Source organism: Vicugna pacos, chromosome 5, assembly GCF_048564905.1.
Source record: "Vicugna pacos chromosome 5, VicPac4, whole genome shotgun sequence".
NCBI lineage: Eukaryota > Metazoa > Chordata > Mammalia > Artiodactyla > Camelidae > Vicugna > Vicugna pacos.
In genome coordinates, this window is record NC_132991.1 from 50115641 (window position 1) to 50129951 (window position 14311).

General features: G+C 39.2%; 1 protein-coding gene across 1 annotated transcript in view; it reads right to left on the reverse strand.

The window, feature by feature from the left end:
* CCDC141 (coiled-coil domain containing 141) overlaps positions 1-14311 on the reverse strand; it is a 181576-nt gene that overhangs the window by 53364 nt on the left and 113901 nt on the right. The window contains exons 11-13 of the mRNA XM_031678303.2: positions 3879-4020; positions 1987-2106; positions 103-294 (exon numbers count right to left, since the gene is read on the reverse strand). Coding sequence (XP_031534163.2) covers positions 103-294; positions 1987-2106; positions 3879-4020 — 454 coding nt within the window. The remainder of the gene's footprint in view (positions 1-102; positions 295-1986; positions 2107-3878; positions 4021-14311) is intronic.

Genomic DNA, 14311 nt, shown 5'->3' on the forward strand with positions numbered 1-14311 from the left:
TAGAAGATCTGGAACAACCTGTGAGGGCTTCTATTCCTATAGAAAGCAGGAAGATAGGCAGATACCATGCTGCCAAAGTTCGTCAGCCCATAGGTACCATACCTCCTCCGATGACTTTAGAAATGCCACATAAGTTTGCAGGATTTGTGATCTAGAGCTGATGCTTTGGCCAAGTATGTTTAATTCTCTCTCTAGCCATTTAGCTTTAGAAGAAAGCGATGCCACTTCATCAGGTTCAAATTCATTTTTCTCCGTCAAGAGTTTCGTGGCTGCTTCTAATTCATGTGCTGTCTCCTATGAAAGCAAAGCACAGGGGTCAGAAGTTGACAGGGGAATCATGAACATTCACATTCCATTACCTTCCCTACCACCATCTATTACGATTATTAATTGAACTTGTACCAAAACTCTCCTCAATAAAAAAAAGGCACATATTTCAAAATTCGGGAAAAAGGCACCTTAAAATGAAAAACCATCTCAAATTATTCTTTCACTCTATCAGTTATACTGCTTATTTAGAACATTCTATTTTCAGAGCCACAAATAGAATATTTAGTAAGAAAAGGTCTAAAATAAATTGGCAGAAATGCTAAAAATAATTTAAATAAAAGAATTACATGGGATCATTGCTTTATTAAATTTACCAAGAGCTCTAGAAAATTCTTAAACTAATTTTGTTATAGAAGAGATGGCAAATTTATAGAACTTATTTACTCATTTTTAATTTGTTAAAGAAAGCCATATCAATTATGTAGTCCTATTAAAGTCTCCATCCACAAGAATTTTAAAATAAGTACAGGAAAAATGGTACACGTGAAGCCTGAATAACATCAAGAGTGAAATGGACTTGCTTAGGGTCGCTCTCCAATGTATTCTGTTGAGTGCAATTTCTGGCATATCAAACCGAACCACTGATTCAATGGAAGAGGAGGTACCGTAGTCACCACAGACACAATTGCCAAACAGAACCATGTAGAATTTCATGTGAGACCAAGCTAGGATTCAAGCAAACAGGAGACAAAAGCTCCACTCTCATTTGCAGCAAGCAGGGAGTGCTCCCCCACTTGTATTTACTATGCTTCCCAAGTACTCCTGTGAATAAACTTTTAATTTACAAGTGCTGCTTCCAGAGAGCACTCTGGGAAGGAGGAAGGCAGGAGTTTCTCCCCATGCAATTTCCTCCTTGCTTCTAAAATTTTTTAAATAAAAAAAAAAGAAATTGAGTTCAGACATACATTTCATTTTAGACATTTTAAATAATGAATAAAAAACACCCCATTTAAAAAAAAAATCTGGTTCATTGGTGAGTTTCCGGTGGGAGCACTGTCTGTGAAGGAGACTCTTCTGTCAAGAACTGATGGCGTGGTGAGGCTGGTTCCTGCAGACTAGGGCATGTGCTTCTCCTTCCTAAACACCTGCTGGGGCAGGCAGGGACTTCACTGCAGGTTCAGAGCTGCTAGCAGGAATAGTTGAATCTAAGTCCCATGTGAAAGGGGTGAGAGGGTGTTCGAGGAGGCACCAGGTAGAGGGGGGGCATTTTTTGTCTCTAAACATTGGGTGTGCAAAGAAGATTATAATTTATTTTGCTTCCTGGAATCTTGCATTAACGCATGTTGCTTTTGGTAATTTTCTTTTGCAACTCACTCTAGCAGAAAATCACAAATATCCTTAGAGAAGCACACTTCCTGCCTTCTCTGGCACTCCAAAAAGGAGTTGCTAACATCTCTCAGGCAAGAAAAGAGGGCCAAATGAGTGTTAATGCCTGGTTTCAGTGAGCCCTCATAACGCCCTAATAAATGCACATATAAATATAGATAATTTAGATACCCATAACAGCAAGAATTTTTAAGTCATTACTTGCCACAATACCAATTTAGGATTGCAGCCCCCAAGGGAGCTAGGATTAAGTATTATAGCTACTGCATATAAAGAAAAGAAATCATATCTGTAAAAAATAACCATAATAACAACTCTTATCTTATTTACCTTAGCTTGTATATCTAGTTCCAGATATTTACTCAAAATCTTCTCTGAGTCAGAAAGGCTGGAACCGACATCCATTGCACTGGAAAGTGCTGGACTGATTTTCTGAATGGACAATTCTACCTTTAGGAATAAAGAATACATTGCAGCCTTAGGACTATGTATTGGCAGATATGTATACATATGTGTACAGAAGGTGACTATTACTCTCTGCATTCCCATTATACTTTATACTCACATATCCATTTTAATTTAAAAAGTTTTAAATAATTCAGAATTTCCCATTAATATTTTATATATTATACATTACATATTTCTATTAATAACGATGTGATACTACTATATTATACATATTATACTACTATAATATGAGGTAATACTACTAATCACCAATAGAGGGTATATGTTTACAGGTATTTCTTTCATTAACAGCAATGAGGTATAGGCAAGAATCCACATTCTCTAAGAATTTATTATCTCTATTACCTAGAATGGATAATGCACTTGTCAACACATCAATAGGGATGAATTTTTCTGGTTCATTAAGTCAGAATCATCCACTGTAAGCTGAATGGGTCCCAGGCTACAGGGATATTTTGAAGCAGAGGTCCAGTATGAGATCACCTTATGGATTACTATATTTAGGGCCAAGGAAACCTGGGGCTGCACCACTTGCTGTACATGTAATAATAAAACACAGAGACACACTTCGGTGATTTAATTGATGAATGTAGGGGACTATGATTTGGTCTTCAGTACACATGAATCAATGAATAGAGAGACCTTTAAAGGGTTCTATTCAAGTTCAGTTACGGCCTTCATCCGCTTGCTCAGTCTAAAGTCCACATATTCCCAGAGTCCAGTTGGCTCTGAATTGGCAGTAAGACAAGTAGCAGCAGCCGTCTGAGGTCCTCTGTTTTCCACCACCACCAAATTAGCGTGAGTCTCCAGCGCTAGGGAGCACAGCATCACAGCTGCCGCCATATTTGGCATCTCCCTGGACCCAAGCATCAGAACAAGGCTCAAATTCCCATCTCTGGGTCAATAACAGGCGAGGAGGACAGCTTAGATAGAGACGTGGTTATTTAATGACCTCTCTGTGAAGTCTATTAATCTACTAGTGTAAGTCAGGCACACAAGTCTGCAGTAACAAATGAAAACAGCATTGAAGATTTGAGACCTAGACTATGCAACACAGTTCATTAGCATTAATGTCACTGAGATATTACTAGTTTTTGCTATAATCCCACCTACAGACAAGTAATTTTTTATTTAGTCAAATAGTAGCTGCCTGGTTTTATTCCTCACTGGGGATGGGAAATAAAATTTTCCAAACCGTTGTATTCATTCTGTAGAGAGGATTTTTCACATGTATGGTTTTATTCAGAGCAGCCAGGTCCTTTGTACTGGCTCAGTTCAATAAAGTGTGATAATGGCAATTTATTCCTCAAACCCCTACACATCATTTTTGGTATCTGCCTGCTGTTCTTGTGCTGTATAGTGTCATGTTAACCAAAATGCGTGTATTGGAACCATGCACGGAACCATGTAAATCAAGGAGGATACAATCCCAACATGCACATGGTTCAGTCAACATAGTCCTGTGCAAACTGAGAACTGCCTTTGTGTGAACATGTTCAGGGCTAGGGAAGCAGTTAGAATGACATATCTAGCTTTGGCAACCTGGGGCAGGGATAGGTGATGAGCAGTAGTGAATTACAACTTCATTTTGTTCGGATATGAAGTCTAACATGTGATGAAGAGAATCCTATGGAGACACACCCCTATCCTCCCACCATGCCCCCATGCTGCAGTTGCCAGACCATTAACTATTTTCACTAGGTAAGGAGCTGCAACTAAATAGTAGCTTAAGAAGGACGTATTTATGAAATCACCTTTCTTAGGTAGCCCTCCACTGAGGCTGTTAATTGCCGTCTCTTCAGAGCAAATTCCTTGTGCGCGGAACACTGTTGCGTCAGATGATCCACTCTTCCCCTAATGCAGCCCATCATCTCATGGACACCGGTCACGCGAGAGCTGAATGGAGCAAGCCAGCTGTTAGTTCACTCCACCCCAGGGAGAAGCCCCAGGAACAGGGAACATTTGAAAATGAATCTTTCATGATAAGCATGAGTTGATAAAAGTTACCAAGCTTTAGGCTTTAGGATAACAGAAGTTAAGTAGCTATAGTCCTGGTACAGCAGATAGCAAAACAAAATAATGTTTCTTTGTTTAGGTCAGTCAGTCCTGATGGAAAAGATGAGTTTTATGGTTTTTGCAACCAGGTCTAATCTTATTTTCTAAAGGTTCACTTTTTAATATTTCTGTAAGATATTCTGAAAACCTTATGGCAAAAAGCACAGTATGTTTGCCAAGAGTTTTCCTGGGGGTGTTATTGAAAAGCTTCATTTATCTAAAGATGCTCTTTGAATAGAAATGTGCATCAGCCAATTAACAAAACATTTACTGATCCAATACGGTAAAATATTTATGTAACACTAAGGTCCTCGTTCTCCATGTTTAAGAATGGTCAAGGCTGTATTCATAGATGAAAACCAAGCTATCACTAACCACTAATCACTAACCAAGTACATCTAATGTACTTCTTCATAAAAAGAAACCAAGCCCCACGTTGTTGTTTCTCACCTGTGCTGGCCTCATGAGAAAAAGAAAAGTGACATAAGAACTCATAAAGTGAAAATGCCTTTAAAACAACAGATGAACTTCGAGTTGGATCCCATTTGCTCTGGTCTAAAGACAGACTAGCAAGTTTCCTAACCATTTCCAACTTAGGCTTATTAGCAATGCAAGACAATGAAAGAACACTGCTGATGGGATGAGCATGTTCTAATTTTCAGCCTACCCCAAGATGGAGCCTCTCCTTCTATGTAAGAAGTTGAAGTCTTTAATTTCCTATCAGTCATTTCCTTCCAATACTAATAAAGATTAACATGGAAACACTTACATTTAATTACCCAGAGTTAAAAAAGATCTTGGAATGAGGTATAGATTTCAGTAGTTTTATCTCAAATAATTATTTTATGACTCTGTAAAAATGAATTTAATTAGTAATGAAATGAGGGCAAGATCCCAAACGCCTGAGAGGTAAAGTGACTTCACAGGAATGACAATGAGGCTGCCAGAGTTGAGAGTTCATCAGGCAGCTTGAGAATCTTGTGGAATGTGCATGGTCCTGTGGGACCACGGGGTCCCAGAGAAGTTTAATTGGGGAGTGAGGAGAACCTTATTCCTGATACACTGTGTTCCACAGGTGTTACACTAAAAACAAGTTGGTTTGCATTTTAATAACTCAGAGACAGCGAAGAGAATAATCAAGAAATCAGGAGAGTTTTAGAAATAATTCTTAACATACTTACATCCACAAATCCTATAAAAGCAGTAACTATAATCCTATAAAAGTTATAATCCTATAAAAGTTACTATACTGGTAACACTAGTCATAATTTGAGTGGGTTTTAGGCTTTGAGACATGGCAGGATAAAAAGGCACTTAAAAGCCCAATTGTCTTATATGTTAATAGTTTTCTGTAGAATATGCAAATTTGAAAAGAGAAAGAGAAAGAAAAAAGAAAAAGTGAATAAGCACTGTAGAAATAAAGTTTGTCAAAGTAAATGGGTAAGTATTTTCTAAAAACATTTATTGACCTCTTACTGTGACAAGGCACCATTTTTAATGTTTTAAGTAATCTCTTCTGTGTCTTGTAACTATCCCATGATCTGAGTATAACTGTTATCTCTATTTTGCAGATGAGCAAAGTGAGGTACATAAGTGCTCAGTAACTTGCCCAGGTCACACGTATTACATGGCAGAGCTGGGATTTGAACCTATTCATCTGATCTAGGGTCCACACTGTTTACCAACTCATGGTACCTTTTCTGGGTCTGTGACACATCACAGAGGATGGGGAGTAGTCTTCCTCTAAAATTTCACTTTCCCTTGAACTGAGTATTGATGGAAACAGGATTAGCCTTGCTGGCGTGCTCTTGAAATTGGCTGGCTTCCCTAGGTAATGCAATGTCTGTCTGTAGTCTACAAAGTGACCAATAGAGGGCCGACATCATGTTCAAATTCACATCCCGAAGGCCGCTCCAAGCACAGAAAATGGAAATGGGGAAACAAAACCAAATCAAGCAATCATTCCATAAAAATATCGCTCTTTAGCAACTTATAATTTTAATTTAGATGAATAAAAACCAGTCAAATAGGATCTCCTTCTTTGTCTTGGGATGGACCATTCATTTTCAATTTTTCAATGATCTAGGAGAACTGGGTCTCCCTTTGTGGTGATTTATGCCTTATCCTGTGTATCTATTGTATTATCAATTCTTTACGGGAAAGAGAAGATTCTTTTCATTCATTCATCCTCTGCATCTCTGAGCACACAACCTTGAAAGAAGTGGATCAGTGCATATTTTCAAATGAAATAAAATACACCTTGATCAATATTTAAGGGAAAAGAAGACACAGATTTAAGGAAGAGGAACATATGCACAGATAGTTACTGCGTAAAACTGTCACTAGCAACAGTTTCCAATAGTTTTTAAACAAAGAGGACTTTGCCCTTTGCCCACTTACGGAAGTTTTAGGCTATGCACAGACTGCCCAATTTCTTCTTTGATGGGTTAGCATCTATAGTTAGGTTGACTAATACTTTCCTTCTCTGTTCCAAGCCTTATAGGGAAAGACTGAATTGCCTGTCCATGTGTATTCACTCTTACTTGTGGCTTAGATCCCCTCCTCAGTACGAGGAGTTCTCAGTTATGTCGCTTACCCTAGCCAGCTCCTATTTTCGCCTCTCTATGTCCTTGGCTAGATCATCTCTGTCTGATCGGGTATTTATCCTTTCCCTCTGCCAGATTCCCATTTGGAATCTATCTGTCACACTAACCCCAGGGCCACTCCCTCTCCATTCCTCCTTAGTGAAAACCTAATCTGCAGGTTACAACCAGCCCTATTCCATAATTTTCAGTTAGAGACTTGAAAAACTGATTCCAGACATTTCTTTTGAACATTCCAAAACATTTTAAAACATGGATAGCATGCTTATTGCCAATTTTCTCCAAGCCTGAAATGCAGATGGTTTGATCAAAGGAAAAATATGACCTCACTTTCTGCCAACAATTCGTACATGAATTGAAAATACATTAATAGAATTCCATCAGCCACCCAGAAATGAGTCCTATTACTTCACTGGTAATATTAAATAAATGACGGGACAAGAACTGAGGACAGATAACAGAAATTTGGTTGAACAAAGCCTCTGGGCATTTGGTTCTGACTCTGAAGCCACCTGCTCACGTGCTGCCTGATGGAGTGGCTTAGGGGCTCCCAGTGGACAAGCCTCCAGCTCCAAAAACGTGTGGCTCTGAAATTTGCACTGGAAATACTGACTGACCTCTGGCTGTCTAAGAATGGATTAGACAGGTCCTGTCTGTAGTATGAGCATGAGGTATATCAGGTTATTCCTGACACTGACTTTGACTTCTTCAAGCATCACAGATACTCAGAAACGACAGACTGGGAAGGCTTCTTTAGACATTTGTATGAATCTCCATCATGGGAGTAGTTTCTCCCCTATTCATTGAGCCAGTGTCGAGGAGGGAAGGAGGAAAGAAAAATGATTGATTTTTTCCCCAGAGAGCAGAAACATATTGACTTCTGGCACAAAAAAATAGACTTTTACATTTGCTATATGAAGCAGTTGCCCTATCTTTGCATCTGTTGCAAATTGGGGCTGGGGGAGGGGAGCAAATCCCAACGTTAATGCGTTCTGATGATTCTTTCCTGAAAGCGGCAAGTTGCTTTCAAACCTTTCATAAATTACCATTGGCAGCCCATCTGGATTAGGAGCTGAACCAGATGGTAAGCACTTGACAGCTTACTCCATCTCAACAGAAGGAATCAGCTGATCATATTTTTCCTTTTGTCTATGGAAAAATTATACTTGGAAAATAAAGAAAAATATCTCCTTTATCTTTAGTTTGCTACTTCTCTTGACAGGAATGATTCATGTTTATCATCTTTATTTTGGAGGAAACAATGGCCACCCTCTAGTTTTTAATCCCTACTTTGAAAAAGTGCCATTCAAACTGCAGAAGTGAAATGCATGTTTTTATAATAATTTTTTCTGACTTAAGTGATTTACATTGAGAATCACTGCTCACCAAATGAATATCACACCCACACACATCTCTTCTGTACACATGGCAATGAAGGAACAGCAGGTAGTCACTGGGGCTGAAGCTATAGGGTTCCTGGGGTCTGGTCCAGATCCATGCAGAGATGCCCACAATTTCCATTCCTATGAGACCAGAGAGACCAAAATGTCCTATATGAAGGGCACCACAGCTAGGATTCTACCTGAAATCAGCAACAGGGATGGCATCCACCCTTCTTGTAAAAGGAGGTTGAAAATGCTCTAACCAACTCCTACTGGAGCCAAGGAATCAGACTTAGCAGTACAGTCAGGAACCCCCACTCCTCCCCAACCTGGTTTTCTGGCTGCATCTCTGAGAGCCGCAGTATCTCCATGGGACCTTGAGTGACCCTGACCAAACAGCAAAAGATGGATTCTGGACTGGAGCCCCTGTGAGTTCAGGTAGAAGTCATTGCAAAGCTACTAAAGAGGAGAAAGAAAAGAGGAGAGAACAAAGCAAGGACAATAAAGCTGAAGAACAAACACTTTCCAGCCAGAAGGACAAGCTACAATCGCAAAACACCTGAGGAAAATGAATCCTAAGAAAAGACCTTCAGCCATCAAGACCTAAATGTACTCTACCTGAGGCAAAAATTAAGCAGAGCAATCTGAAAATGACTTCAGTCTAAGAATGTCTCACATTACCAGAGAGATAAAGGAAAAAGTCCATACCCATAATAAAAGAACAAGAACTCTGAAACAAAAACAGAAGTCAAATAAAACTGGATTTGAAAAACAAAGAGTCAGAGATCCTAGAAATGAAAACAATATAGTTATGAAAACAAACAAAAGGATTTGATGGCTGAAAACAAAGGGGAAATTAACAAAAGAGAAAAATCAATCTGAGGGATTCACTGAGAACACAATGCAAAGAAAGAGAGGAATAAAAAATAAGAAAGACAAAAAAAAAAAAAATAAGAAAGACAATTCAGACACCTGAGAGACAGACTGAGAGGCTCCAACATTCCTCCATTGGGAGGTACAGGAGGAGAGGAAAGAGAAAAACAGAAAATCAATATTTAAAGAGATAATTGCTGAAAAATACTCATGATTGATAACAGAAATCCTCAGATAAAGGGGGCACAGCATGAGTTAAACAGACCAAGATTCTCATCTGAGGTAATTTAGAAAATATAAAAATACATTTTAATGTATATTCTTCCAAAAAAGGTTTTCTCTTTGCTGTCCTTTCCATCCCTCCCCCTCCAAAGTTAGCATGATGCCGTATATGGGATTTGAATCCTACTTGACCCTCTTAACATTATACTGTGAGAATACTTCATCTGTCTTCAAATATTTCTCCAAAGCACCCTTCTAATATTGGCTTAGAATATTCCATACTGTGCCTGCCCTTAAACAATTTAAACGTTTCCCTATTTTCTGGGAACATTTAGGTGGTTTTTAGGTTTTCACTATTATAAACAGCACTGTGATGAGCACTTTATTCATAAATATGTTCACTCACATCTTTCCCTCTCTTTTTTCTGTGTTCTTTTCTCTCTAAGCCCCCTCACTGCAGAGAACTCCCCACTCCATGTCCAGGGCACAGATTTCTGCCCCTTTAGTCAGCCTTCCTCTGTAGACTCTGCACTTCCAGACCCTCTCACTCTGGGATCTTTGCTATTTCCCACCACATCATTGACATCATAAATGAATAATTTTTCATATTGTAATGAAGGGCTCCTAGATATTGTACAAGAGCCTAATCTAATTACTCTTAGATTTAACTGAAGGGTAAACTTTGGGTGCCTTCCATACTAAGAGTGTCAGAATTATAAAAGCCTTAACAATGTTAACAGGACCAGACTGCAGTTATGACATTTACTCAACCTCTAAAGAGAACGACTTAACACAGATATAAAAATATTTGGAAAGTGGCTGAGTTAATGTTTTCATAAGGACTGAGCTTTGCAATTCCCTAAACTTCAGTATCTGACATTTACCATCTAAATATATCATCAAACTTAAAAAAAAAAAACAAAACCCAAAATAGTTATTTTAAGCCCTTAAATGCTTGGTAGAATTCCTATAAATAGATGACTCTATGATTCAAAGAGTTTTTGATTTTCTTTGTTTTGTTTTGTTGGAGGGAGGGGATTATTTTTATTTGTTTTCTCTTTAATATCTTTTAAAATATTTTTGCCATGACATAAGCTTTCCTTTTATGCCATTTCAGCACCTAAACATTTCAAAACAAGATGCCTAGTATGTACATACTTAGCTAAGGAACATAAAAGAGGTTTCCGACACAGTTGACCTTGAGGGCTGACCTCAAGCTGATGTCATGGTTTGGATGACGAGATGATGCTGTCACAAGTCAATTAAGGAATGACTCAGAACGCCACAGAGTGAAAAATGAAACCATGAGACAGCTGACAAACACAAAAATCTTCAAAAAGTATTGTGTGGTAGGTATTGATTATGTTCATCTTGGCTGGAAGATGTAGACCCTTCACTCATCTTAGATTATCAAATTGAACAATGGCCCTCTCAAGTCTCGTTCCTACACTTGACCCATCGAGATCACAGGAGCCTGAGATTGTGTCTCCCTTCTCTAAAGAGGTGGCTCTAACCCACTGTCCCCAAGGCTTCCTCGTGCCTAAAAGGAGGGTTTCTAGTTTTTGTCCCATTGTGGAAAACTCCACCTTCACCCAAGGTCTCTGACCCAGCATTTCCAATCTTCACAGCTTCCTGTGGCTTAATAAATAGAGACTTCTGCTTGGTAGTGTTACTGGAGACTAGGCTCTTGTCTTAGGAAAGAATCCAAGAGTGAGACACAGTAAAGTGAAAGTAAGTTTATACAGGGAGATACACACTCCATAGACAGATTGCAGGCCATCTCAAAGGTGAGAGAGGCAGCGCTGGAGCTTGAGGTTGTCTAGGAAAGTAAGATCAGCCATGAGGTTTTAATAGGCCAGGTAATTTTATATGTTAACAAGTAGGAGGATTATTCCATCTGCTTTGGGAAAGGGGCAGGTATTTCTAGGAATTAGGCTACCACCCACTTTTTGGTCTTTTATGGCCAACCTCCAAACTGTCATGGCACCTGTGGGTGTGTCAGTTAGCATGCAATAACAATGAGCCTACAGTGAGGCTCAAGTCTACTGGAAGTTGAATTTTCTGCCATCTTGGGCCGAGTTGGTTCTAACCAGTTTCTGTCCTATCCTCAATTGCTGTGTCATTCTTTTAATGGTTGTGCCCTGCTCTCTTTCCTCCTGTCTCAGTAGCAGGACACCTTTGGGCTATCTTTACACTCGGTGCTCAATGATGATGCCAGGTAAGGCCCAGGAGGAAGTGAGGGGGCTGGATTCCAGGAGCTTTCAACCTCACTGTAAGTCTGGTTTGACCATTATCAGGTCCCATGACAGTAACCTGCATCATAACTAAGTGCAGATGAGTGCACTAAAATGCCTTTCACATTAAAGTGTATTGAGGTTATGTGACAGATACTATACTCTGAAAGGTAATAAACAATTTAAGGATGACTCAGAATTATTCTATCACCTGAGTATATGGAGGAAAGAGGCAAGGAAATATGTAAATAAGCATTATTTATTTTGTGAGGCTTCCCCAACTTCAAAGGTATTTGATTCCAGGATAGAAAAACAGTGTGGATCTGTTCTTAATAATAAAATAATTACAGAAAAATAATGACAAAATTCTCAGATTTACTGGGAAGCTTCATCACAGATTAACATGAATTTCTCAAATCCTATTGTATTAAATAATAGAAAAAATTAGATCTAAGGGTCTCTGAAATTCCTATCTGCCCCAGTACTAAATTTTGCCTTTTATTACCTTAGGATAAATGTTTATCTGTTGTATTTCTAATGTAAGCTTCCCCAGTTCATGAAAATGAGTATGATCTGGTGCAGCCGATTCTGTCGTAGCCATCTGAAACAACATGTAACTCAGTATTTTGCTTTTAAAACTCTTTGTATAGAAGGTTAAAAAAAATAAGTGAACCAATTGTTTACTGGGTGTTCTCTATGTGCTGAGAGTGGTGCTATCCATCTGATTTTTAAAAATCCTCTATAAAATGTATATCTCCATTTTACTGATGAGGAAACTGGGGTTTAGAGAAGTTAAGTTTAAAAGTCCTGGCATTGCTTTGGCTCTCAGAATGCATGAAATAAAACTCCTTTGATACTAGGTCCTAAGTTTCTTACCCACACCAATTTTCAAATGTCAGACAGTAGGTATTTTAGTGTTTTGTGTCCTGGTAGTGTGGCTGGCATTCAGAAGTCAAGAAAGCCATTGTGATGCTCAGTAATGTGGACCTTTCTCTGCTGAAATTTATGTTTATTTTCGTTGCCATTAGTCTAAACTCTACCTTCAATACAGCCATGGCTGCAATTTGAAATCTCCTTCTTAGGTTCAGTTTCTTTCCTGTGATAGTAACCCAGGTCATCGAATAGAAAAATCGTTAGATGAAGAAGGAAAGCAAGTCCCAGATGGGATGCATGGGATTGAGGTCAGTAGCCACATGTGGCTCTAGTTCACGATTGAGATTCTAATGCATTTCAATTCAGCTTTTAATGGATTTCTATTCTACATCTACCCTCTAATCAGAAATGTCCTTTTCCAAGTAACAACTGCACTTTACCTTCAGTTCCTCTTGCAAAATGAAATAGTATTGATTTGTAAAATATTGTGAAATCTCAGGGCAACCAAATATCTTGGAACTACTATGAAAGTTCATTTATATAGAATGTAGACAGAATTCATACTGCTAATTATTGTTTTTAATCCAGTTACCTAACCACTAATTCAAGTTTCTTGAAATGGTCTTTACCTATGACGTCTTCTGTTAAGATCCAGTCTGCAGCCTGAAGAATAGAACTACAGCCCGTTTGAGAAACAATATAGATTAAAAATTAAGACTAGAAAGACCTAAGGAGTCAAAAAGAACGAGACCAACTAAGTAAATAAGCATGTGGACCATTACCAAATGGATTGCCGAAAACAGTCACTAAAACCCTGAAAATAGAATGTAATATAAAATAAAAGCACTTCTCTTAATTTAAATATTGAAAACAAAGCATTATTGATTAGAGCAAACAGGACAAAGTTTAGGAGTAATAAATTGTGACCTGCCTTCCAACTCCAGGACTGAAGCATCAAAACTGATGCCAAGAAGCAGGCCCTGTATTTACCCTCATGCCTTGAACAACTAGAAAACCGGACAAAGCACATGAAACAAGGGTTCTCAGACACTGAACGACAGGTGGCACAGGACAGCGACCCCCGAGAGAAGGGAAAGGAAGGTGAGGGCTGTGATTGGATCTGCCTGCTGCCTGGGAGGTAATCTCCAGACCAAAGCTCAGGGAGGTGGAACCAAACAGAGCCCAGAGGTCTTGCTGAGCTGAGGAGACAGAGATCAGACTTCGAGGAGGCCAGGGCACCTAGAATTTCGGAGGCAGCGTACTAGAGACAGATCATGAGATCTGCAGAGGGGCCTTTGGCTGCCTCATGATTCATCCACGCATGAAAGGAAACTGCCCAAGGCCAGGGAAAGTACCACATGTAAAGCGTGGCCTCAACTGAGAAACAGTATCTGTCTGTGCTTTGAGACCTACATGCTAAGCTGACATGGGACCATTCCCCAGTTATGGCTGGAGAGCTCACCACTTAGTCCATCATGACACGACTCAGATCAGTGTCCAGCATGTACCCTGAGCCCAGGCTCAACAAGTCCAGGCACCCTAGAGGGTATCTTCTGCATGGTCCAAGACACTTCTACGTTCTGGAAGACTGGATCTTTAGCAGGGGAGGGGAGAAAGGAGCTCTCATACCCATACTTTGGGGCCAGACATACTGAGACTTCTGGAGCAGGGTGGACACACTATCACCTGATGCATGGCTTGGACTTAAAGACACTTAGTAACTATAGATATTGTTAGTTTTTCCAAGATGAGAATCATTTGCCCGTCTCATAGCCGCAGCTTTCTAGCTCCTGCTGGAAAATCTTAGATTATTTCTGATCTTGGCTTTGCATGGTCCCATAGCAACCATCACAAGCCCTGGTGACATATATCTGTCCAAATTCAAATTATCTTCTGAAAAGAAAATCTCCTAAACCCAAACTTACTAAATCAACACTTTTCAACA